We start from the raw sequence: 27,222 nt of genomic DNA, 5'->3' as shown, positions 1-27,222 counted from the left end.
GTGCCAAGAATAAAGAAATAAAGAAATAAAGAAAATTCTGACGAAATCAATAGGTGATCTGTCGTAGACAGACCACCTAACTAGAATTTAATTCGTCATGCGGACGAATTAGGTGGTCTGTCATGATTTGTCATTCAGTGTCGGCTGATGTATGAAATAAATCATTTAGATATCATTGATAATCTTGATCGTAGACATCCTAAGAATAAGTTTTGACCATTACTAAATGTGATTATTGATGTGGTGATGACAATCGTCAGACATACATCTTCAAACAGATACATAGAAGATTATACCTCACGGATCAACACGGCAATGCCGGCATGATCCGGGGAGGTCCGGGATAGTTTTGCCCCAGATGACTGTGAACGGCATCAACACGGCAGCTTCACACGGATCTACACGGATCATGCCGGCAGAGCACGTCGTCAACACGGATCAATACGTCAGCAACACGGACCTACACGTCAGCTACACGGACCACCACGTCAGCAACACGGACCTACACGTCAGCAATACGGACGAACACGTCAAATGCGTTATCCATTGAGCTAGCATATTCCCCATAGAGATTACACGTAAGCAAATTTGAGAATTACAATTCCAATTTTGTAAGCGAAATACGGGCATGATCCCGGCATCTGATCAAAAAATGGAGGGCATATTTTCGAAAGCTTAGAATCTCGGCTACAACATACTAAAAATTCAGGGAAAACTGACAAGAAACAATGGAGATATAGCTCACGAAATAGAGGAATGTCGAATCTAGTTTTGAGAAAAGGTCATGTCCCATAGAGATTACACGCAAAATACATGTGATATGAAAAAAGTAATTATAATCTGTTTTATCTTGCTAAATTTAAACTTTTATACCTTTAAATTATCATAAAGGATCATTTAAGAAGCGGCAAAAAGAAAAAAAAGTGAAAAAAAATTCATCTTGTTCACCCCAGGACTCGAACCCGCGCCCTTTAGAAAGTAGTCAAAGCCACGATATTTCCCATAGAGAATACACGTAAGCAAGTTTGAGAATTACAATTCAAATTTTGCAAGCGAAATACGGGCATGATCCCGGCATCTGATCAAAAAATGGAGGGCACACTTCCGAAAGCTTAGAATCTCAGCTACAACATACTAAAAGCTCAGGGAAAACTGACAAGAAACAATAGAGATATGGCTCACGAAATAGAGGAATGTCGAATCTAGTTTTGAGAAAAAGTCATGTCCCATAGAGATTACACGCAAAATACATGTGATATGAAAAAAGCAATTATAATCTGTTTTATCTTGCTAAATTTAAACTTTTATACCTTTTAATTATCATAAAGGATCATGTAAGAAGTGGCAAAAAGAAAAAAAAAAGTGAAAAAAAATTCATCTTGTTCACCCCAGGACTCGAACCCGCGCCCTTTAGAAAGCAGTCAAAGCCACGATATTCCCCATAGAGAATACACGTAAGCAATTTTGAGAATTACAAGTCCAATTTTGCAAGTGAAATACGGGCATGATCCCGGCATCTGATCAAAAAATAAAGTGAACACTTCCGAAAGCTTAGAATCTCAGCTACAACATACTAAAAGCTTAAAGAAAACTGACAAGAAAAAATGGAGATATGGCTCACGAAATAGAGGAATGTCGAATCTGGTTTTGAGAAAAAGTCATGTCCCATAGAGATTACACGCAAAATGAGGAAAAATGACATGCCTCTTTTCATCGCTGTTTTACGCAATGATGCGTTTCTCAAAACGAATAATCATGTTAACTGAGGAGAAAGAGTACATTCTAAACTACAACATATCGAAATCTGGGCGAAAAACGATCTATATTCGAGAAGTTACAACCAAATTTGCATAAATTTGATGACGTCATTTTTGAAAAAATGAAATTTTTAGTTTAGGCGCCATTTTGATGACGTCACGATATAATTTAGGGACATTGATGACCTGAAATCAAATCTACAACTCATACTCTATCGATATATGAAAAAAAAAATGGGGGTCAACGGATTATTTAAAGAGCTACAGTGAATTTACAATAGGCATGTTTTTGCCCATATATGGCCTATAGTGAGAGCTCGCGCGCACACGTGCTGCAAACTTTAACGGGTGTTAATTTCGTTATTAATGGTCGTAGAAGGTTGATCAAGGTATCAAATTGTTCAGAATTTTATTATAAATAAAATGATGTAAAAAAAAACGGTGATTTTGTGTTGCGTTTAGGCGTTACGCGCGGAAACGCGCACGCATGCGTGCGCGCGCGCAAATTTTTGAAATGCTTAGAATGACCTAAAACGTACTCTCGTTTGGTCAAAAAATGATTTTGAGCATTTTTAAATTTTGACGCGCGCGTACGCGCGCGTCGTGACCTCCAGGTGACCTTTGATGACATGACCTAATGACCCTTGACCTGAAGTTGATGTGATGTAAATTTGATTGATTTTTGATAATTGATAATGGAGATGTGATTGATAATGTGATTTTACAAAATGGCGCCTAGATGACGTCATCATGACGTGATGACCTTGAAAAGCTTATTTTGACGTGTCCATGACAGATCCTATAGATGACATGAAATTCAATGAAATTGATCAAGTCTATTTTGAGATAACTTGGCGACAAGAAAATCCGTAAAAATAAATAAATAAATAAACTAGAATTTAATTCGTCATGCGGACGAATTAGGTGGTCTGTCATGATTTTTCATTCAGAGTCGGCTAATGTATAAAATGAATAATTTAGATATGATTGATAATCTTGATTCTAGACATCCTAAGAATAAATTTTGACCATTGCTCAATGTGATTATTAATGTTTCCCATAGACTTTACACGTAAGCAATTTTGAGAATTACAATTCCAATATTGCAAGTGAAAAACGGGCATGATCCCGGCATCTGATCAAAAAGTGGAGGGCACATTACCGATAGCCCAGAATCTCAGCTATAACATATTAAAAGCTCCGGCAAAACTGACAAGAAGAAATGGAGATATGGCTCACGAAATAGAGGAATGTCGAATCTAGTTTTGAGAAAAAGTCATGTCCCATAGAGATTACACACAAAATACATGTGATATGAAAAAAAACAATTATAATCTGTTTTATCTTGCTAAATTTTAACTTTCATACCTTTTAATTATCATAAAAGATCATGTAAGAGGTGGCAAAAAGAAAAAAAAATGAAAAAAAAAATCATATTTTCTACCCCAGGAATCGAACCTCCGCCCTCGAGAAAGCAAGTCAAATGCGTTATCCATTGAGCCACGATATTCCCCATAGAGATTACACGTAAGCAATTTTGAGAATTACAATTCGAATTTTGCAAGTGAAATACGGGCATGATCCCGGCATCTGATCAAAAATGAAGGGTACACTTCCGATAGCCCAGAATCTCAGCTACAACATGTTAAAAGCTCAAGGAAAGCTGACTAGAAAAAATGGAGATATGGCTCACGAAATAGAGGAATGTCGAATCTAGTTTTGGGAAAAAGTCATGTCCCATAGAGATTACACGCAAAATGAGGAAAAATGACATGCCTCTTTTCATCGCTGTTTTACGCAATGATGCGTTTCTCAAAACGAATATTCATGTTAACTGAGGAGAAAGAGTACATTCTAAACTACAATATATTGAAAAATGATCTATATTCGAGAAGTTACAGCCAAATTTGCATAAATTTGATGACGTCATTTTTGAAAAAAATGAAATTTTTAGTTTGGGCGCCTATTTGATGACGTCACGATATAATTTAGGGACAATGGTGACATGAAATCAAATCTACAACTAATACTCTATCGATATATGAAAAAAAAATTGGGGGTCAACGGACTTTTTAAAGAGCTGCAGTGAATTTACAATAGGCATGTTTTTGCCCATATATGGCCTATAGTGAGAGCTCGCGCGCACACGTGCTGCAAAGTTTAACGGGTGTTAATTTCGTTATTAATGGTTGTAGAAGGTTGATCAAGGTATCAAATTGCTCATAATTTTATTAGCAATGCAATGATATTAAAAGAAACGGTTTTTCTGCGTTGTGTTAAGGTGTAACACGCGGAAACGCGCGCGCATATGTGCGCGCGCGCAAATTTTTGAAATGCTTAAAATGACCTGAAACGTACCCAAAAAATTTTATAGGTCATTTGGACGATTTTTTTACCTTTGACGCGCGCGTACGCGCGCGTCATGACCTCTACATGACCTTTGATGACATTGACAGTTGACCCTTGACATGAAGTTAATGTCATGTAAATATTGTCAATTTTTAATAAATGATAATGAAGATATGATCAAATGAAGAATTTTACAAAATGGCGCGTAGATGACGTCATCATGACCATATGACCTTGAAAAGCTTATTTTGCCGTCTCTATGATAGATTCTATATATGACGAAAAAATCAGCAAAATTGATTCAGCCAATTTCGAGAAAAGTTGGCGACAAACATAGGTGCCAAGAATAAAGAAATAAAGAAATAAAGAAAATTCTGACGAAATCAATAGGTGATCTGTCGTAGACAGACCACCTAATAAACTAGAATTTAATTCGTCATGCGGACGAATTAGGTGGTCTGTCATGATTTTTCATTCAGAGTCGGCTAATGCATAAAATGAATAATTTAGATATGATTGATAATCTTCATTCTAGACATCCTAAGAATAAATTTTGACCATTGCTCAATGTGATTATTAATGTTTCCCATAGACTTTACACGTAAGCAATTTTGAGAATTACAATTCCAATATTGCAAGTGAAAAACGGGCATGATCCCGGCATCTGATCAAAAAGTGGAGGGCACATTACCGAAAGCCCAGAATCTCAGCTATAACATATTAAAAGCTCCGGCAAAACTGACAAGAAGAAATGGAGATATGGCTCACGAAATAGAGGAATGTCGAATCTAGTTTTGAGAAAAAGTCATGTCCCATAGAGATTACACACAAAATACATGTGATATGAAAAAAACAATTATAATCTGTTTTATCTTGCTAAATTTTAACTTTCATGCCTTTTAATTATCATAAAGGATCATGTAAGAGGTGGCAAAAAGAAAAAAAAAGAGAAAAAAAAATCATCTTTTCTACCCCAGGAATCGAACCTCCGCCCTCGAGAAAGCAAGTCAAATGCGTTATCCATTGAGCCACGATATTCCCCATAGAGATTACACGTAAGCAATTTTGAGAATTACAATTCCAATTTTGCAATTGAAATACGGGCATGATCCCGGCATCTGATCAAAAAATGAAGGGCACATTTCCGATAGCCCAGAATCTCAGCTACAACATGTTAAAAGCTCAAGGAAATCTGACAAGAAATAATGGAGATATGGCTCACGAAATAGAGGAATGTCGAATCTAGTTTTGGGAAAAAGTCATGTCCCATAGAGATTACACGCAAAATGAGGAAAAATGACATGCCTCTTTTCATCGCTGTTTTACGCAATGATGCGTTTCTCAAAACGAATATTCATGTTAACTGAGGAGAAAGAGTACATTATAAACTACAACATATTGAAATCTGGGCGAAAAATGATCTATATTCGAGAAGTTACAGCCAAATTTGCATAAATTTGATGACGTCATTTTTGAAAAAAATAAAATTTTTAGTTTGGGCGCCTATTTGATGACGTCACGATATAATTTAGGGACAATGGTGACATGAAATCGAATCTACAACTCATACTCTATCGATATATGAAAAAAAAATTGGGGGTCAACGGACTTTTTAAAGAGCTACAGTGAATTTACAATAGGCATGTTTTTGCCCATATACGGCCTATAGTGAGAGCTCGCGCGCACACGTGCTGCAAACTTTAATGGGTGTTAATTTCTATATTAATGGTTGTAGAAGGTTGATCAAGGTATCAAATTGCTCAGAATTTTATTAGCAATGCAATGATATTAAAAGAAACGGTTTTTCTGCGTTGTGTTAAGGTGTAACGCGCGGAAACGCGCGCGCATATGTGCGCGCGCGCAAATTTTTGAAATGCTTAAAATGACCTGAAACGTACCCAAAAAATTTTATAGGTCATTTGGACGATTTTTTTTACCTTTGACGCGCGCGTACGCGCGCGTCATGACCTCTACATGACCTTTGATGACATTGACAGTTGACCCTTAACATGAAGTTAATGTCATGTAAATATTGTTAATTTTTGATAATTGATAATGAAGATATGATCAAATGAAGAATTTTACAAAATGGCGCGTAGATGACGTCATCATGACCATATGACCTTGAAAAGCTTATTTTGCCGTCTCTATGATAGAGTCTATGTATGACGAAAAAATCAGCAAAATTGATTCAGCCAATTTCGAGAAAAGTTGGCGACAAACATAGGTGCCAAGAATAAAGAAAGAAACTAGAATTTAATTCGTCATGCGGACGAATTAGGTGGTCTGTCATGATTTGTCATTCAGTGTCGGCTGATGTATGAAATAAATCATTTAGATATCATTGATAATCTTGATCGTAGACATCCTAAGAATAAGTTTTGACCATTACTAAATGTGATTATTGATGTGGTGATGACAATCGTCATACATACATCTTCAAACAGATACATACAAGATAGATGATTATACCTCACGGATCAACACGGCAATGCCGGCATGGTCCGGGGAGGTCCGGGATAGTTTTGCCCCAGATGACTGTGAACACGGCATCAACACGGCAGCTTCACACGGATCTACACGGATCATGCCGGCAGAGCACGTCGTCAACACGGACCAATACGTCAGCAACACGGACCTACACGTCAGCTACACGGACCACCACGTCAGCAACACGGACCTACACGTCAGCAATACGGACGAACACGTCAAATGCGTTATCCACTGAGAGCTAGCATAATCCCCATAGAGATTACACGTAAGCAAGTTTGAGAATTACAATTCAAATTTTGCAAGCGATATACGGGCATGATCCCGGCATCTGATCAAAAAATGAAGGGCACACTTCCGATAGCCCAGAATCTCAGCTACAACATGTTAAAAGCTCAAGGAAAGCTGACAAGAAAAAATGGAGATATGGCTCACGAAATAGAGGAATGTCGAATCTAGTTTTGGGAAAAAGTTATGTCCCATAGAGATTACACGCAAAATGAGGAAAAATGACATGGCTCTTTTCATCGCTGTTTTTTACAATGATGCGTTTCTCAAAACGAATATTCATGTGACTAAGGAGAAAGAGTACATTATAAACTACAACATATTGAAATGTGGGCGAAAAACGATCTATATTCGAGAAGTTACAGCCAAATTTGCCTAAATTTGATGACGTCATTTTTGAAAAAAATGAAATTTTTAGTTTGGGAGCCTATTTGATGACGTCACGATATAATTTAGGGACAATGGTGACATGAAATCAAATCTACAACTCATACTCTATCGATATATGAAAAAAAATTGGGGGTCAATGGACTATTTAAAGAGCTACAGTGAATTTGCAATAGGCATGTTTTTGCCCATATATGGCCTATAGTAAAATATAACCAACTCTAAAGGATATATAAACATACATATATATACATGTACTAATACATGTGAATATACGTATATGAGTTATATGGTTATTATTTTGTTGTGTGTATATACATATATTCAGGCTTATTTTTAGGTTGCTGACTTTGTAGTAGTACGTCGCATTATAATGTAGAAATGTATATATTTAGATAGGGAGGAGGGGGAAAAACAGAATAAAAAAAAAGACAACAAAACATTTATATTTGGAGATTCTATTGGGAATTCCAGGTACCATTTTCTTTCTTCTTCTGTTTCTCTCGGTTTTTTAATAAACCAAAGGTATGGAGTATAGCGTTTTATAAATGCTTTTGAAAGACACATTATCAAAACAAATAATTTAACACGCACATCCATGAAAGGAAAACACAAGCACGTACTAACTGTTAAATCTAACAAATGATGTTTAAACAAAATACTCATAAGATTTGAATACTACACAACGCCTTTCGTCGGTTAATCTAAATCTCGCACAAAGTGGAAGCTATGGAAGCTTAAAAGTGCCACCGAGATGTTGAGATAATTATCTCGGGAAGTCGACATCTTGATAGCAAAAGATAAGATGACGAGATCGCAGATCTCATCATGTCGACATCTTTTAGAAGAGATGATGAGATGACAAGATCCCGGATCTGATCATGTTGACATGTGACTTGTAGAAGAGATGATGAGATGACAAGATCCCGGATCTCATCATGTTGACATCTTGTAAAAGAGATGATGAGATAACGAGATCCCGGATCTCATCATGTCAACATCTTTAAGAAGAGATGATGAGATGACAAGATCCTGGATCTCATCATGTTGACATGTTGTAGAAGAGATGATGAGATGACAAGATCCTGGATCTCATCATGTTGACATTTTGTAGAAGAGATGATGAGATGACAAGATCCCGGATCTCATCATGTTGACATCTTGTAGAAGAGATGATGAGATGACAAGATCCCGGATCTCATCATGTTGACATCTTGTAGAAGAGATGATGAGATAACAAGATCCCGGATCTCATCATGTCAAGATCTTTAAGAAGAGATGATGAGATGACAAGATCCTGGATCTCATCATGTTGACATCTTGTATAAGAGATGATGAGATGACAAGATCCTGGATCTCATCATGTTGACATCTTGTAGAAGAGATGATGAGATGACAAGATCGTGGATCTCATCATGTTGACATCTTGTAGAAGAGATGATGAGATGACAAGATCCTGGATGTCATCATGTTGACATCTTGTAGAAGAGATGATGAGATGACAAGATCCCGGATCTCATCATGTTGACATCTTTAAGAAGAGATGATTAGATGACATGATCATGGATCGAAGATCTTGTCATCTCATCATCTCTTCTACACGATGTTGACATGATGAGATCCTGGATGTTGTCATCTCATCATCTCTTCTACAAGATGTCAGACATGACGAGATCCAAGATCTTGTCATCTCATCATCTCTTCTAAAAGATGTTAACATGATGAGTTCCGGGATCTTGTCATCTCATCTCTTCTACAAGATGTCAACATGATGAGATCCGGGATCTTGTCATGTCATCATCTCTTCTACAAGATGTCAACATGATGAGATCCAGGATCTTGTCATCTCATCATTTCTTCTGAAAGATGTTGACACGATGAGATCCGGGATCTTGTCATCTCATCATCTCTTCTACAAGATGTCAACATGATGAGATCCGGGATCTTGTCATCTCATCATCTCTTCTAAAAGATGTCGACATGATGAGATGTGGGATCTCGTCATCTTATCTTTTGCTATCAAGATGTTGACTTGCCGAGGTAATTATCTCAACATCTCGGTGGCACTTTTAAGCTTCCATAGGAAGCCAAATCGAATGTCGAGAGCTGTACAGGGGAAGGTGGAATCCCTCTCGTTTAGCCTGGCGGAAATCATCGGATATCGATGGATAGCGCCACCTCCACACTATATTTGTACACTATGTTAGTTACTCGATCAACTAACCAACTTGCAGCGCACGTGGTTGAGTTTGTCCGGCCATACTGTGTCAAGGTTGTTAACGTTTGACATTTGTTTGAAATTTCTGATTTTAAGTTAAGTCTATTGACTATGGCGAGTAGAAAGGAGGTGTTTACAACAAATTGGTACGTGGTGGAACCCTTTGAGGACAGACGGGCACTGTTAGGAGAGGGTAAAGTGTTCCAGTTCGCGAGATTGGCAGTCATCGAGGAGGGTGGCGTCGGAGTGATGGAGATGACATGTCCGAAAAAACCAGAGTTTGATTGTGAACTGAAGGTGCTGCAGAAGCTGCAAAAGGGAAGTTTTTTTGCGGTACGTGGTCACAAATCAACTTCATCATCAACTTCAAGTTGTGCTACTGTTAGTACTTCTTCTTATCACTTGACAGAGAAGTGTAAGGTTAGTGTGGGCCTTTATTTAATATGTACTTTGAAGTTTGAGTGAAGTTCGTGCAGGTTCCACTCCACTGTCCAGTTGAAACCAATTAGAGCAAAACCAATTGAAACCAGTTGGCCAACTGGTTTCAATAGGGAAATTGGAACAACTGGTTCCAATTGAAAACCAGTTGCCAACTGGTTCCAGTTAAAACCAATTGGGCAACTGCAACCAGTTGGCTATTGGTTTCAATTGGTTCCAGTTGTTCCAATTTCCCTATTAAAATCAGTTGAATGCAATTGGAGGCAACTGGTTTCAATTGGTTCCAGTTGAAACGAATTGGAGGCAACTGGTTTTCAACTGGAACCAGTTGAAACCAATTTGTTTCCAACTGGATCCAATTGGAACTTCCAGTTGGAATGAACTTAATTAGTTACAAATTAATTAGCATTTGCACTAACTATTGCTCATGCCAACACAGAAGCAGTGTTATTTGTCTATTAATACCAATGTAAAGGGCATTGATAAAATACAGACTTTCATAGGTATATATTCATATTGGAGTTCTTCAAATATATGTATTATTATTTGATGTAATTTGGTAACAGTTAGTGGTGTACTAATTATCTTTGAATCTGTTTTAATTATAAGCTATAATATTTATGAACATGGCTTTCACTGCTAAGTATTGGAAACACTTATCTGAAAAAAGTGTGGAACTTCAAATTGAAAAAAATTAAATAGATACATTGTAAATTGTGATGAATCTCATAAAACATTAATCCGTGCACACTGGCAGAAAATATGCAAATTAACTGGTTTCAATTGGATCCAGTTGGGTAACTGGAAAATTTCCAATTGGAAACCAATTGGAAATCATTTCCAGTTACCCAACTGGATCCAGTTAGGATTTCCAGTTACCCAACTGGTTCCAATACTGGTTCCAGTTAGAAATCATTTCCAGTTGGAAGTCATTTCCAGTTACCCAACTGGTTCCAGTTAGGATTTCCAGTTGCCCAACTGGTTCCAGTTAGGATTTCCAGTTACCCAACTGGTTCCAGTTAGAAATCATTTCCAGTTGGAAGTCATATCCATTTACCCAACTGGTTCCAGTTAGGATTTTCAGTTGCCCAACTGGTTCCAGTTAGGATTTCCAGTTGCCCAATTGGTTCCAGTTAGGATTTCCAGTTGCCCAACTGGTTTCAATTGGTTTCAACTGGAAATTGTTAAATTCCAGTTAAAACCAATTGAAACCAATTGAAACCAGTTGGAAATCCAACTGGTTTCAATTGGATTTTGGTCTTACTTGTTCACTGCTACCATCTGTCCTGTGGAGAATCTACAGGTAGAACTTTGGTATGCCAATGCTGTATAGAGCACACACTTTAAAAAATCATTAAAATATCATTTTTTGTGACCAAAATTACTAATTTCCATACATTTTTAATTTATTTATCAATGTGGTAATAATTTTTGTATTCACCAGAGCGCTCAAAAACTTGAATTTTGGGCATATTTTTGTGTTAGATCAGGTAGGTAATTGACATCTTCAGTGATAAAGACACAAGTGAAGTATGTGTTGAAAGCCTCTGTGTTTTCTTGGTCTGATTGAATGGGACTCCCATCATTCATGTTACTGATGAGATCATTCTCATGATCATTGTTGAGCTGTCGTGTAAGACTCTGAAGTTCATTATTAGCTTCTCTATACCTGTCATAATAATATCTTGATCTTGACTTCTGATACTTATCTCAGAAATGACTTTTCCTCTTTTGGAGGATCAATCCATGTTTGGTCATGTAAATATTCTTTTTTTCCTTTTACTTTAATGGGTTTAGGGATATACTGTTTTATGAAAGAATGTACATGTAGTTTGTCTAAAATCACTGTTCATGTCTCGGTGCAGCATTTGAGAAGTCATTTATTGTAATATTCTGTCATAACAGTGCAAATTTTGGTTTAATGAATGAAATTTGGTGATGTGTTAGACAAAAATTCATGGCATTGATGCAGTTTCATCTAAGTGGAAACTTATTTGAAGTCACTATAGATTGTTTATTGTAGACTCTATGTGTTGGTTTCTTGTTATTAGGTTTATGCTGTAGGGAAGAAATTTCCATTGCCCAGTGAAGTCCTACACGAATACAATCATCCATCTTTGGTTCCTGTGGAGGTGGTAAAGACATCACCACTTAAGCGAAGACTAAGTGTCAAGGGGACAGTTGAAAGTGTAAGTATATATTGTATGGGATCTATAGTATATATAATTTGATTTAAAAAATTTTTGTGGGTGGTTGTGTATTTTTTTACTGATTATTATATTTTATGTGTGTTATTGTATGATGAAGAGTTAGATGTATTTGTAAATAAATATTTTGGTTTGTCATTGGAAATTGTGAAAGTAATGTGTAGATAAACAGGAAATGTTTGTAATTTAGTGTAAAACTGATTTGTGTTAGAAATTTTGAACATATATTTGGAGTAGTATTCTAGTAAAAACTTATTACATAAATGTGTGATATTTTAGTGTTTTTGTGGTGAGTTCAGTGGTGTAGTTTTAAACTATTCATATTACAATTTATGTACCTTGTTCAGGATGAACTGTAAAGTTTACTTGTATTTTTGACTGTTTGTGTGGTAGTGGCATTTATGTAATGATACTGCATGCCTTTTTTTTATTAAATTGACTTTTAGGACCACATGTGGTAATGTAGTTGGATAAGTTTATGTTTAGAGTGAGGTTGGACATGGCTTTGTTGAGTCAGCTATGGTTTTCATGGCCTTTGTTTTTCTTCTTTTTTTACTGGAAACAGGGTCTATCACATTTATGTTCGGAGTGTGTATGTTATGGTTAGTAAGAATGTGTTTTCTTTGTGTGTTGAGATGTTTTGAATATTTATTTTATGTTGTTCGAGGAATATGTATGTTTTAATGTTTTATTTATTGTATTTTTGAAAATATGTTTAATAATTTTTTGTGCATTTATTGTTTATATTTTTAGGTCAGTGAAATCAGAGGAAATGACGATAAACGGATGCGGGAGATTGAGATCTCCGACACGAGTGGCCATGTGAGTGTCTGTTTGTGGGGAGAGAAGTCAGGATTGAAAATACTCAGCGGTGAGGAGGTGACAATCGGTCCTGTTACTGTAGGCTTAGAGAGGTCCTCGAAAAAGAAGAGATTAAATTCTGTAAAGTCAACATGTATTGAGGTAAGATGAATTGGTATAATTTTTTATGTAGCTAAAATGTATTTTGGGTTTGTGAGTTACTACTAATCAGGTGTGGTACTTTTTGTGTGGTGGATTAGTTATGGGTTTTTGTTGACTATAAGTTTTGGGTTTGAGATTTGTGCTTTTTATGGAGAGTGGTCATGTATATGTCAGCTAAGTTGCCATTTTGGGGTTGGTTTGTTGGTGTTAACTTTTTATATTTTCATCTTTTTCAAATGTCATGATCACATTTCATTCAAAGTTGGTAGGAATCATCTTAAGGGGTGGGGATTTACAATTGTTGAAATGGTACACATTATTTGAATGGGTGTACAGGGATTGAGTTTTGAAGGGTCAGAAGTATGTAAAGTTTAAACATCTTTTCCAGATCTAAAAAAATTAGTTAAGTTTATTGTGTGTAGATTAATACTGTGAAAAGTAAAGTTTTAAAGATTCCTTTGATGAGCCCCTGAGGAATTAACAGTTTTAAGAATGGTGGTCTAAGGAAAATGTTATGTTTTAATCAAATTTCATTAAAGGTTGAGAGGAATAATTGTTATGGGTAGCAGATGCATAATTTTTGAAATGGTACACATGGTGTCCATGGGGGCTGAAGGTGAGAGGCTGCTACATGTAAGAGCGAAAATTCAAATTTTTTACATTTTGAGAAAGCGTGTTTATATTTGAACCAGACTTGCAAAAATCAATTTTGAGTGGGGTTTAAAGTTGTTCATTTGGTAGACATGGCCTCAATGGGGGCTGTTTGGGAAGGGGTTATTGGTGGAAGTGTTAAAATTTTGATGTTATATAAAAAGCTTTGTCATAATGTTATAAAAAGTTTGCAGAATGGTGATTTTTGATAGGTAAAATAATTGAAATGTTAAGCATGGTCAGCATGGTGTTTGGAGGGTGGGGGGCATGGGTTGAAATGTTTAACTAGATATTGTTCAGATCCAGTAATCATTTGTAGTTACATGTTGAAGTTGTATTAAAATCTTATTATGGAGTTCCGTTGGTTGGCAACTTGACGAGCATCTGTTATGTGATTTTGGTGAATTTTTTATTGGTTACTGTATGTAGATGTACAGAGCATATGACAAAATTTACTTTTTGTCTTGCCCACCAGACGTGAAGGCGAGACTTAGGTATCCAAATGTCATCTGTTGTCTGTCGTTTGTTCGTTGTCCGTCTGTCACAAATCTAATGATACATACATGTAACTGCACAATCGTAAGTTGTTTTTTAACCAAATATGGATGGTAGATGAAGTTGGGGAACCTGCATGCTATGCTGCAGTTGGAGGTCACATGGTAAGGTCATTTTCACGTCAACATTGAAGTTTACATGTTGTAAGATTCTCTTATGACACCCAACTCCGCAACTGTAGGTCACTTTTCAACCAAACTTGGATGGTAGATGGACTTTTGGGACCTGCATGATATGCTGCAGTCGGAGGTCACATTGTAAGGTCAAAGGTCATTTCCAGGTCAACATTAAAGTTTACATGCAAGACTCTCTTATGACACCTAATTCTGCGACCGTAGATGTAAGTCGCTTTTCAACCAGACTTGGAAGGTAGATGGACTTTGGGGACCTGGATGATATACTGCAGTCGGAAGTCACATTGTAAGGTCAACGTTAAAGTTTACATGCAAGACTTTTTTATGACTTTTAACTGCGCAACCGTAAGTTGCTTTTCAACCAAACTTGGATGGTAGATGGACTTGGGGTCTTGGATCTAAGGCTGCAGTCAGAGGTCACATGGTAAGGTCAAAGGTCATTTTCTGGTCAACATTAAAATTTATGTGCAAGGCTCTTAATGCAAGTGTTATTCAATCCCAGTCATATTACAATGAAATTTCAATACAATTCTGTTGCATATCCTCGCGAATCACGATATTTTTGGTTATTTTCATATGTGGGTGAGACACAAAATCACTTTTGCTATGTTATAAACTATTAGACAGAAATTGTGAAATGCTGGAGAATTGTTGTAGCTATGTCATAGTGAGGAAGTACAATATTGTAAAGTCTATAACATGTATGTTTGATGAATGTGAGAAAAGGGTGCAAATCTTAGTACATGTACATAATCAATGGAGAGTTAATACAATTGCATCACAGATTCTGGTAGATTTGTGAAGTTAATGAAATCTACATGTTGGATTTACTAAATTTTGAGAAATTCAAAATTGTGGAAACGGATTATTCAAATTTGTTCAAACTTTTTTTTTATTTGTAAACAGAGTAACATATTTGATAAAAGTTGATTTAAACTATTATTAGATAGTTGAAGTCAAAGTGTATGAAATCTTGAACAATTAAATTATTGGTTCCAGTGATAGAAATAAATAGATAATATCAGTTGATGTTGCTGTTAAAATAACACCAAAATGGATATGTGGGCAATGAATTGTAATATTTTTCAATAAGAAATGTGTGGCATGATGGGAATATTGTTAAGGTGTTTATTTGGTGATAAAATTACATAGGGCGTTTTTATGTAAAATCATTTCAAGTGCAGTTGTTACTCTGGACATATTGTTAGAAATACTTCTATTGATTTATAATATGAAGGTGTATTTGGGTGCAATGTATACACTGATAGTTTTCGTTGATGCTCACCATTGTTTTTTTTTTGTAGGGTCAAAGGTAATTTTGGTTGAACATTGAATTATTATTTGCGCTGAAACAGCTGAATTTTTGGGGGATTTTAATGAAGTTCTGTTTGAAGGAGTATCTTGACACTATTTACATGTGTTTTATTTATGGTGTGTTGTGTTCAGTTTTGTCTTTGATAGGGTCATAATTGATATTTTGGTTTGGTTTATTTCTTTAAGTAAGACGTATCTCTTAAGTACTTAACCACATCTCTTTATTCAAGTTATAACTCATATTAAAGGGGAAGTTCACCCTGACAAATACTTTATTGTAAAAATAGCAGAAAAAATAATAAAAAATATTGCAGGTTTGAAAAAAATTCATCAAGTAATTAAAAAGTTATCAGAATTTTAATTATTTGATTTCTGATGTCATATGCGAGCAGCATTCCTAGATAGCGAATGGTAAAAAATCAATGAAATGTCATTTTCTCAGATAATTGGTAATGGTTTTTGTTGTACCTTTTGTATATCAATAGACAAATCATTTCACACCCGATGATGAATAGAAAAAAAATTAAGTCATCAGGAACCATAAAAAAATTGAAATTCATGCATTTTATATGACATAACACATGGGGCAGGTGCTTGTTTATGACATCACAAATGCAAAACTTTGATCTCTAATAACTTTCTTACTCTAACAGATTTTCATCAAACCTTCACTAATATTTTTGTCTCACCTGCGAAGCAGAGTGAGACTACAGTGTGTATAAAAAAACATGGGACAGATTTGAAAAGTCTATAAAATTTTTGTTTCAAATTATGATGTCTATATTTTGGTGTTAATAGGTGCTCTAAGCTCTTATCTTTCAAATGCTATTAAAACAAATTTGTTTCGTTCATGCTTGAGCGAACACGGAATGTTTTTGTCAGGGGTTACAAAGGAGGTTTGCGCCAAAATGGCATAAAATTATAAATATGATGATCGGACTTCTTGCTAATTAGCAGACTTCCTTTTATCCTTTTCATTATCTTTGTCATAATTTTCAAATCATAGGGTCAAAATTCATTTTCAGATCTATTCATTTACTTAAATTGGTCTGTTGTTTCTTTTTAACATGCTCTCTGTTAGCTTTGAATATTCCTTTTTCAAGCTAAAACAATTTTCAAACGAAGTATGGGAGAAGGTGGATTTTTTTTTCAAATCCTTTCTTTGTGTGCTACAAGCTTTATTGTCCCCTTTGAACAGTGCCACACAGATGGGCGGGGGCTCGGGATGCGCCCCCCCCCCTCAATTAAAAAAAATGAAGACAAAGAAAAAAGTGGACAGGAAATAAAAGGAAAGATAGAAAGTAAAATATGATATGATTTTCTGAATATTATGTCAAAATCTATCACAAAGTTTGATATTATGATAAAAAAGTAGGAATATTTGCATGCTCACTTTGCTCGTTCACAACTTTTTAATACATTTTACCTGATCTGCCATATCTACCTCCTTGAAAATTGATGCAATACACCATTGTCATTGAAAGACATGAATCCCTTCCTGTGTTTCCTGTCAAGCAATTTAACATCAAAGAATCAATGACCCCTTGAAAAATAGATTCATGTCTTTTTATAAGGTACATAACATAATTTTTTCATATAATAAAAGGATTTGAATAATCACAAGTTTTTCCAATTAATAATGCAAATCACTTGCTTGGGTTGCCAAAAAATATTTTTTTCTCAGTTACTTATGAAGGGAAATTCAAAGGTAAGAGAAGTTTAAATGAAAAAAAAACAATGTAATTCAAGTAAATAAATAAATTTGTAAATAAGATTTGACAGCATAATTCGAAAATTGTGGCACAAATAATGAAAAGGTCCAGAGGAACTCTCCTGATTAGCAAGAAGTCAGATCAACATATTATTTAAATTCTGCAATTCTGGTGCAAGCCTCTTTTTCAACTACCAACAAAAACGTCCTGTGTTTGCTCAAGCATGAACAAAATTTATTTTTTTAAATTGCATTTTAAAGATAAGACCTTAGGACACCTATAGCACCAAAATATAGACATCATAATTTCAAACAAAAATTTTATAGACTTTTCAAATCTGTCCTGTTTTTTTTTTGATACGCACTGTATAGGCGCCGCTTTTCTGACAGTGGCGGCGTCAACATCAAATCTTAACCTGAGGTTAAGTTTTTGAAATGACGTCATAACTTAGAAAATATATGGACCTAGTTAATAAAACTTGGCCATAAGGTTGATCAAGTATTACTGAACATCCTATTAGAGTTTCATGTCACATGACCAAGGTCAAAGGTCATTTAGGGTCAATGACCTTAGACCATGTTGGAGGGATCAACATTGAAATCTTAACCTGAGGTTAAGTTTTTGAAATGTCATAACTTAGAAAATGTATGGACCTAGTTCATGAAACTTGGACATAAGGTTAATCAAGTATCACTGAAGATCCTGCACGAGTTTCACGTCACATGAGCAAGGTCAAAGGTCATTTAGGGTCAATGAACTTTGGCCGAATTGGGGATATCTGTTGAATTCCCATCATAACTTTGAAAGTTTATGGATCTGATTCATGAAACTTGGACATAATAGTAATCAAGCATCACTGAACATTTTGTGCAAGTTTCAGGTCTCATGATTAAGGTCAAAGGTCATTTAGGGTCAATGAACTTTGGCCGAATTGGGGGTATCTGTTGAATTACCATCATAACTTTGAAAGTTTATTGGTCTACTTCATTAAACTTGGACATTATAGTAATCAAGTATCTCTGAACATCCTGTGCGCATTTCAGGTCACATGATCAAGGTCAAAGGTCAATGAACTTTGGCTGAACTGGGTGTATCTGTTGAATTACCATCATAACTTTGAAAGTTTATGCATCTGATTCATGAAACTTGTACATAAGAGTAATCTATATCACTGAACATCCTGTGCGAGTTTCAGGTCACATGATCAAGGTCACAGGTCATGTAAGGTCAATGAACTTTGGCCATGTTGGGGTTTTTTGTTGAATAACCATCATATCTCTGTAAGTTTATTGGTCTAGTTCATAAAAAGTGGACATAAGAGTAACCATGTATCACTGAACATCTTGTGCGAGTTAGAGTAGTATTCAAAGTCAATAGTGCTGTTATATTGAACCGCGTGATGCAGGTGAGATGGCCAGAGGCATTCCACTTGTTTACTATTTTTTCTATTTTTGAAACAAAGTTTTCTTCAGGGTGAACTTCCCCTTTAAACATTCAGTTGCCATTTCTGTTCTTTAGTTGTGTTGAATTCTTTGTATTATCACCTTTTTTGGCATATTTGTAGATTAGAAGTATTTTAATTGATATGCTTGTAATAAAAAGCATTTTTTTTACCTCTGCATGAAAAACAAGTACTGTACACAGTAAAAACTGCTGCCAGTGTCGGGGGGATATATTTGCATTGCATGGCAATGGACATTTCTACTTTTATAAATTTTGCTTATAAATTGTGGTAATTGGCTTAGGTAAAATATTTTTTTGGTTGAGTTTACATTGTATGGTTGGATTAATGGATTATTTGTTATTTATTGTTGTGTTTTTAGTATACAGTTTGGAATGTTGTGTCTTTGTATTTTAACATTGTTTTATAAAGGAATTTATATCTTTTAATTTTGGCAGACTGAAAGTGGCACTACACACCGTATGGTGTACGGTATGAGAGTTTGTGATGTGTGATGTTGAAATTTTGTTATGTTAGTGGGAATCTGTTGTGTCATTGAGTGTAACTTATACTTTGTTTCTTTTTGGTTTTTTATAGCGGAACAGGTATTGGACTTGTGTGGTGGAAGCAGCATCCGAGTTAAATGTGTAAGTATGTAATTTTTGGTAATAAATATGTACAGTATTATATATCAGAAGTGGGTATAGTTCGTCCAAGTTCATAAACATATTAAAGTCATTTACCAAAAGAGCTTGTATTTATGTTGAAACTGTGTCTGCATTTACATGACAGAATACTTCATTTATTGCTATTAACATTTTTTTATGAAAGTTACAAAGTTATCTTTATTATTTAGCATCAAGATATTTAGGAGTGGTGTAGTCATTTGTGTTGGATAGTGAATGTAGAATATGTAGGTTTTAGTGAGTTATTTTAGTTTAAGTTATAGGAGTTTCATATGTCAGTTTGTAATTTTATCTGGTTAAATTGTTGTACACATCTGTATCTCAAATACTGGAATATTAAGTAATTTTTTGAGAAAAATTGTAATGCAAATGATTTATTCATTTGAAATGGGTTTGTTTTATTAAATGTTTTTGTTTGAATTGTATTAAAATTCAATTTAATTCATTTTGTAATAAAAGTGGATGTAAAAATTAGATAAATTAAAGTCTTAGGTATATATTAATTTGGTTAAGTACATGTGATTTTTAAGGTTGAATGTTTGCTGAATATTGTATTGAATTGCTGTATGTTAAATTGTTTTTTGTGTTGGTACTTGCAGTGTTTCATCTTTTACAGGGTAAAATGTATTATTTTGGTGACATTGTTGTATGTAGTCTAACTACATTTGAGGAGAGATTTTTATGAAATATTGTATCAAACTGTATCTTGGTATAAATATCTAGAGACACTTATTATTTTTTGGTGGTGCTGCCTCCAGTCTTTTACAGAGTCAAAGGTTATATTTGAGTTGTCATTCATTTTGCAGATTTTCAGATTTTAAGTGATGTAATTTTAATGCAATACATTCTTTTACCTCTCTTTGAAACATAAGGATATAGTAAAATTGCTGTCAGTGCGAGGGGATACATGTACATCTGAGTGATTGAAGGAAATATGTTTGTAGTATAAATATTTTTGACTTTGTTGATTTAATATTTGATTTGCAGATATCCCATGGAGCTGTTAATTGAAGGTGGGGAATGTCTTGTGCTGGAGAAAGACTATGGTGTTCGGTTCAGTGATTTTCCAGTGGCTATAGTGATTGAACGAGATGGGGACAAGATCGTGTCAGTGGAACTTGTGAATGGTATGGAATAGTGTTGTATTTTATGGTTGTGTATATTGCTTTGGGGTTATTTGTTTATCAGTTTGTTTGTGTCTAGATGTATGTTTGTCTTTTTGTCTAGATAATTGTATGTTTGGTGAGACATGTGCACATTTGTTTGGAAGTTCTTCTTTGTGTGCTAAGTGAAGTATGAGTTGTTGGATTTTATTAAAGTTTAATAGAAAATTATGTAGGTGAACAAGTTTAACTGAAATGTATTTGTGTAGTCAAGGGACTTACAGTATGGGGTTAACTTGGTTTTGGTTGTTTTTGTTTTTATGTTTCTGCACGAAAGATGCCACAGGCATAATGTTTTCAGGTTGTCTATGCTTGTGCCTGTTTGTGTTGTGTCGAAATGTCCATGTGTTTTTGTCATTTGTGCATAGGAGAGTAAGACTATACATGTAGGCACTGCTTTCCAAATGGTGGTGGTGTCAACATCAAATTCCAACCTAAGGTTAAGTTTTTGAAATGACATGAAAACTTAGAAAGTGTATGGACCTAGTTCATGAAACTTGGACATAAGGTTAATCAAGTATTACTGAACATCCTGCTTGAGTTTCAGGTCACATGACCAAGGTAAAAGGTCATTTAGGGTCAATGAACTTTGGCCGAATTGGGGGTATCTGTTGAATTCCCATCATAACTTTGAAAGTTTAGGGATCTGATTCATGAAACATGGACATAATAGTAATGAAGCATCACTGAACATTTTGTGCAAGTTTATTTATGCTTTCTTATTTTATTGATATGATGCAGATGGTTGAGAGGTTGAAATGGCTGGTCAAGAGGCTGATGTGGCTGCAGGGACTGCTGGAGTTGCTAATGCAGAGGCTCATGGAGAGACTGCTGGGGTGGCTGCTCCTGCTGATGGAGAGGTTGATGCAGTTGATGAATAGGCTGTGGTGGTTCATAGAGAAGCTGTGGTGGAGAATGGAGGACTTTGGTGTTTATGGTTGTCACATGTTTTGCACTAATGTGTTTTTATTGGTGATGTTATATTTTGTTTTGTTGATGGGTCAATCCATGTCAAATCAACCAATGCTTGTCACCTGACCCTCTTTCATTTTCTTTAAACTGGCATCAAATGTTGCCCCAAGTGTCTGACGGAAAAATCTGAAATATTTTGCCCCAAGGTCTAATCATTGTCAAGATACAACCTCTCATAGCAACCTATGGACACGCAACAAAATTATTTTAAATAAAATTGCCTATTTTTTGATTGACTACTGGAGCAATGCTTGATTGATTAGTCTTCATTTTAAGAAAACTTTGGTCTAAACATGCAGAGTATACTGTAATGTAAAAGGTTAAGTTTTTGAAATGTCATCATAACTTAAAAAATACATGGACCAAGTTCATGAAACTTGGACATAGGTTAATGAATCATCACTGAACATCCTGCGTGAGTTTTATGTCACATGAGCAAGGTCAAAGGTCATTTAGGGTCAATGAACTTTGGCCGAATTCGGGGTATCTGTTGAATTCCCATCATAACTTTGAAAGTTTATGGATCTGATTTATGAAACATGGACATAATAGTAATCAGGTATCACTGAACATTTTGTGCAAGTTTCAGGTCTCATGATTAAGGTCAAAGGTCATTTAGAGTCAATGAACTTTGGCCGATTGGGGGTATCTGTTGAATTACCATCATATCTCTGCAAGTTTATTGGTCTAGTTTATAAAAAGTGGATATAAGAGTAACCATGTATCACTGAATATCTTCTGCGAGGTAGCACTGCTGCCATATTGAACTGCATGAGACAGCCAGAGGCATTCCACTTGTTTGTAATTCTGTTTAGTATCTGAAAGTCTATAAATGTGTATAATATTTGGTTCTCAGCTAATTTAGTTTTGGATTTATGAGCCTCTAAACATGCTTCTGAAATCATTGACACGGATGCTTAATGCCATTTTTCGTGACCTCATGTGCGAAATCCGGTTGACAGGTCCGTGCTATAGTATACTCTGCATGTTTAGACCAAAAGGTTGTTCCAATTTACTTAAAATGAAAACTGATCAATGAAACTTTTCTGTACTAGTCCATCAAAAATAGGCAATTTTATTTAAAATGATTTTATTGTGTGCGCATTTGTTGCTATTGGAGGCCGCATCTTAGCAACCATTTGACCTTGAGGCAAAATCTTTCAGATTTTTCCGTCAGACACTTTGGGAAACATTTGGTGTGAGTTTAAAGAAAATGAAAGAGGGTCGGGTGACAAATTGTCAGAAAATTGGTTGATTTGACGTGCATTGACTCTGATTTGTTATTGTTTCACCCACTTAATGACACCTAACTGCGGAACTGTAAGTCGTTTTTCAACCAAACTAAATAGAATTGGGAGACCTGCATGTCATGCTGGCGTCAGAGGTCACATGATAAGGTCAAAAGTCATTTTGAGGTCAATGTTAAATTTTGCATGCAACATTGTCTTATGACACCTAAGTCCACAACCATAAGTCAATTTTCAACAAAATTTGGATGTAATTTAGGTAGTAAATTTGATTTTGAGATATCTTACGTTTTAAAACTTGTTTCTTTGCCCAAAACACTTGAAAGGAGAATGAAACCATTGGAACAAGATAGCTTGTGTGAAAACAGAAAAATCAAAGAAACAGATCAACAAAAGTTTGAGAAAAATCGGACAATAAATGAGAAAGTTATGAGTATTTAAATATTGCAATCTCTAATGCTATGGAGATCCTCCCATTGGCAATGCGACAAGGATGTGTGATGTCACTGATGAACAACTCTCCCCATTACTTTAGTATATATTTCACTTGAATTGCTTCTTTTATCACATCTATCCATAGATCATGTGTTCTTTCTACATGAGGGCATGTAATACATATTTTTTTAAAATACATCATGGATAGAGTTTGTATCATCATAAGAAAAAGCAAAAAGAGACATTTTGAGGGTATTTTATAGTCCACCAAAAGGAAAGTTGTTCATCAGTGACATCACACATCCTTGTTGCATTGCCAATGGGAGGATCGCCATAGCATTAGTGATTGCAATATTTAAATGCTCATGACTTTCTCACTTATTGTCCGATTTTTCTCAAACTTTCTTTATTCTTATTCTTTGATTTTTCTGTTTCTACACAAGCCTATTTGTTCCAAAGTTTTCATTCCCCTTTAAAGAGTGCATTGTGCCCCACCTGACTCTCCCACATGTCGAGGCCATTGAGACGATATTTCCTTTATACTGAGCTGTGATTTACATAAAAAGGCTTTGACTTGATTTTCATTTTAAAATGGTTCATCATTGTGAAAACTGTAGAGAATCAAGTATTTAATGAAAAATGAAATTTAAACCACTTTAAATGATAAAAACTTTGTAAAAAATGCTGGAGATGTGTGTTATAAATTTTTATTCAGATTGAGTTATGTTGTTACATCCAGCTAGCACAAAAAGGGTAAATATTGTGCTTAGTAAATGTTAAAATTTTAATTTAGGTGGCAAAATTGTTACAAAATGTTTTAATGTATCTGTTTTATTTTAATTGATTAAAAGTGCAAGGGAAATGTATGAGAAATGTTACTAAATTTATTTATATATTTTATTAATCGCATGATACTTGCCTTTATAATCATGAGAGTTTTATTATTATTTAGTTATTAATATATATTGTAAATCAACCATTGGAATTGGGACAGGAGGCTTCATGCCACAATAATTAAGTTAACTTTTTTTTGTCTCTGCTGTTTGAATGGTTGATATTTCTTATTTTGTATTGTTTATACTGAAACTTATTTTTGTATATTTGTTGAATAAATAATAATAATAAAGTTTCGCAGGGTAAGTTTGATTTTGCCCTTTCTCTTTGACACAGCAAGAAAATGAGCATTTTGGTGCAAACAGACTTCTGTGAGCTTTACAAAAATGGACAGTGCTCACTCAAGTGTAACATTTTCTCAAAACTGTTATTTTCATCAGATAGATGAGATTTATACCCAAAATTTAAGTGAAAAAATTACCCACATGTTGTATATATTTTAATTCTAAGACCTTTTTCAAGGTGTTAACTTTTTTATATGCTCTGTGTAATAATGAAGTTATTGAAATAGTGGAAGGTTATTTTTTATAGCGTTGCATCAAATTGTATTTTTATACACCTGCCTACAGGATGTGTTATGGTATCACGCTTTGTGCTCTTTCATCCATCTGTCCATTTGTTAGTTTTTGTCTCATCTGTATAGCGGAGTGAGACATAGGTATCATTATTTCTGGTGTCGGGATCATCATCAACAATTGTGTTGTACACCCAATAACTTTCTATAGCTTTGAGATGGGATCACCAAATTCGTACTAGAGGTCCATCTTGTAAAAGCACAGGTCAAGTTCGAATATGAGTCGAATTTGAATAAGGTCAAAGGGCAATGAACTTTTCATAACTTGCACTGTGCTGTGTTGTACAATTTATAACTTTGTATATGTTTGAAGTAGGATCACTAAATTTATACCAGAGGTCCATATCCTCAAGGCACAGCCAAGTTGGAATATGAGTCAAATTTGAATAAGGTCAAAGTTGAAAGATCAGTGAACTTTCTATGGCTAGCACTGTGCTGTATTGTACACATAATAATTTCTTATATCTTCGAGGTTGGATCACCAAATTTACCATCTCCTGAATGCACATGTGAAGTTTGAATATGAGTTGAATTTGAATAAGGTGAAAGGTCAATAAACTTTCCATGACTGGCACTACCTTAACTTAGGTTCATTATAATTTGGTGTGAATGACACTAGGGCGGATCTCAGAAATTATATTGAATATTAAATTGATTTTGAGGTGCAGAGGTCAAAAATCAAGGTGACAGTGACATGTTTTTCTTTTAGCATTGTAACTGTGGAATCGTTGCAAGACTCTTATGAGAATGGTTATTTCATCTAAGTCAATTCACATTGAAGTTTCGATATGATTTTGTTGTATGCTCTCGGAAATTACGGTTTTTCTGATTGTTTTGAATAGTGTGCGAGACACAAAATTGATTTTGGCTTGTTTTGTCTTGATTTTGGTGTAATTAATGATAATTGACTGTTTAATGTCAGATGATTATTGTTTGACTTTTTTGTGAAATCGATGAATAATTAAAATCATATATTTGTATAATATGAGTGTTTATAAAATATGATTTGTAAGATTGAAGTACATATCACACAAATAGACTGTTTCACTGATATATTCAAATTATGGATGTTCCTTTCCTTGGGACTTGGGAAGAAGTTATTTAATTTACATGTGCCTGACAGTGATAATACAATACTTGGAATCCACTCTGATTATTTGAGTTGTTGCTGTGTCGGGCAAACGTTGGGCAAGCTTTTCGGTTGTCAGGATCAACCTTTGTTAAAACTGCATGCATAAAGTTTGAGTATATGTGTAAATCAGTCTATAAACAAGAATTATTTGAGGTCTGATGGGAACATTTTTAATTGTGTGTTTTGTGTGGTGTTCTATGGTTGATAACTAGTCAGTAAGTTTGAATTTATATCAAAATGGAATTAAATCATGATGCCAGGTTTTTAGAGCTTACATTCACTTCCATTTTTATTATAACTTTTGTAAAATGTGAAAGTCATTTCCATAATTATATCACATTCTATAGTTATTTAATTTGGTTCTTTAAAGGTGTTTGATATATGAACATGTACATAATATTTAAAGGGAATGAAGCCTTTGGAACAAGTAGGCTTCTGTTGAAAGAAAAAAATCAAAGAAGAACAAAGAAAGAAAGCACTGTGCTGTATTGTACACATAATAACTTTTTATATCTTCGAGGTTGGATCACCAAATTTACCATCTCCTGAATGCACATGTCAAGTTTGAATATGAGTTGAATTTGAATAAGGTGAAAGGTCAATAAACTTTCCATGACTGGCACTACCTTAACTTAGGTTCATTATGATTTGGTGTGAATGTCACTAGGGCGGATCTCAGAAATTATATTGATTATCAAATTGATTTTGAGGTGCAGAGGTCAAAAATCAAGGTGACAGTGACATGTTTTTCTTTTAGCATTGTAACTGTGGAATCGTTGCAAGACTCTTATGAGAATGGTTATTTCATCTAAGTCAATTCACATTGAAGTTTCGATATGATTTTGTTGTATGCTCTCGGAAATTACGGTTTTTCTGATTGTTTTGAATAGTGTGCGAGACACAAAATTGATTTTGGCTTGTTTTGTCTTGATTTTGGTGTAATTAATGATAATTGACTGTTTAATGTCAGATGATTATTGTTTGACTTTTTTGTGAAATCGATGAATAATTAAAATCATACATTTGTATAATATGAGTGTTTATAAAATATGATTTGTAAGAGTTATTTGAAGTACATATCACACAAATAGACTGTTTCACTGATATATTCAAATTATGGATGTTCCTTTCCTTGGGACTTGGGAAGAAGTTATTTAATTTACATGTGCCTGACAGTGATAATACAATACTTGGAATCCACTCTGATTATTTGAG

The 27,222-nt window shown here is 34.8% G+C and overlaps 1 protein-coding gene across 1 annotated transcript; it reads left to right on the top strand.

Annotated features, from left to right (window-relative positions):
- The first annotated feature begins 11,443 nt into the window (after window positions 1-11,443).
- LOC121412411 lies at window positions 11,444-21,634 on the top strand. Its single transcript, XM_041605221.1, has 5 exons — window positions 11,444-12,116; window positions 12,888-13,097; window positions 19,502-19,551; window positions 20,578-20,717; window positions 21,504-21,634. The coding sequence occupies exons 2-5, from the start codon at window positions 12,921-12,923 to the stop codon at window positions 21,632-21,634; spliced, it is 498 nt and encodes a 165-aa protein (XP_041461155.1). The 5' UTR covers window positions 11,444-12,116; window positions 12,888-12,920.
- The last annotated feature ends 5,588 nt before the right edge of the window (window positions 21,635-27,222 follow it).

Source organism: Lytechinus variegatus, chromosome 4 (genome assembly GCF_018143015.1).
Source record: "Lytechinus variegatus isolate NC3 chromosome 4, Lvar_3.0, whole genome shotgun sequence".
In the NCBI taxonomy this organism is placed as follows: domain Eukaryota; kingdom Metazoa; phylum Echinodermata; class Echinoidea; order Temnopleuroida; family Toxopneustidae; genus Lytechinus; species Lytechinus variegatus.
The sequence above is the reverse complement of the archived record's forward strand: the minus strand, read 5'-3'. Positions and strand labels throughout refer to the sequence as shown.

Excerpts from the sequence above, each read along its gene's own strand:
- LOC121412411 (XM_041605221.1), top strand. The coding sequence starts at position 12,921 with ATGCGGGAGATTGAGATCTCCGACACGAGTGGCCATGTGAGTGTCTGT. Across the intron at positions 13,098-19,501 it reads TAAAGTCAACATGTATTGAG|CGGAACAGGTATTGGACTTG; the intron begins GTAAGATGAATT and ends GGTTTTTTATAG. Across the intron at positions 19,552-20,577 it reads GCAGCATCCGAGTTAAATGT|ATATCCCATGGAGCTGTTAA; the intron begins GTAAGTATGTAA and ends TTTGATTTGCAG.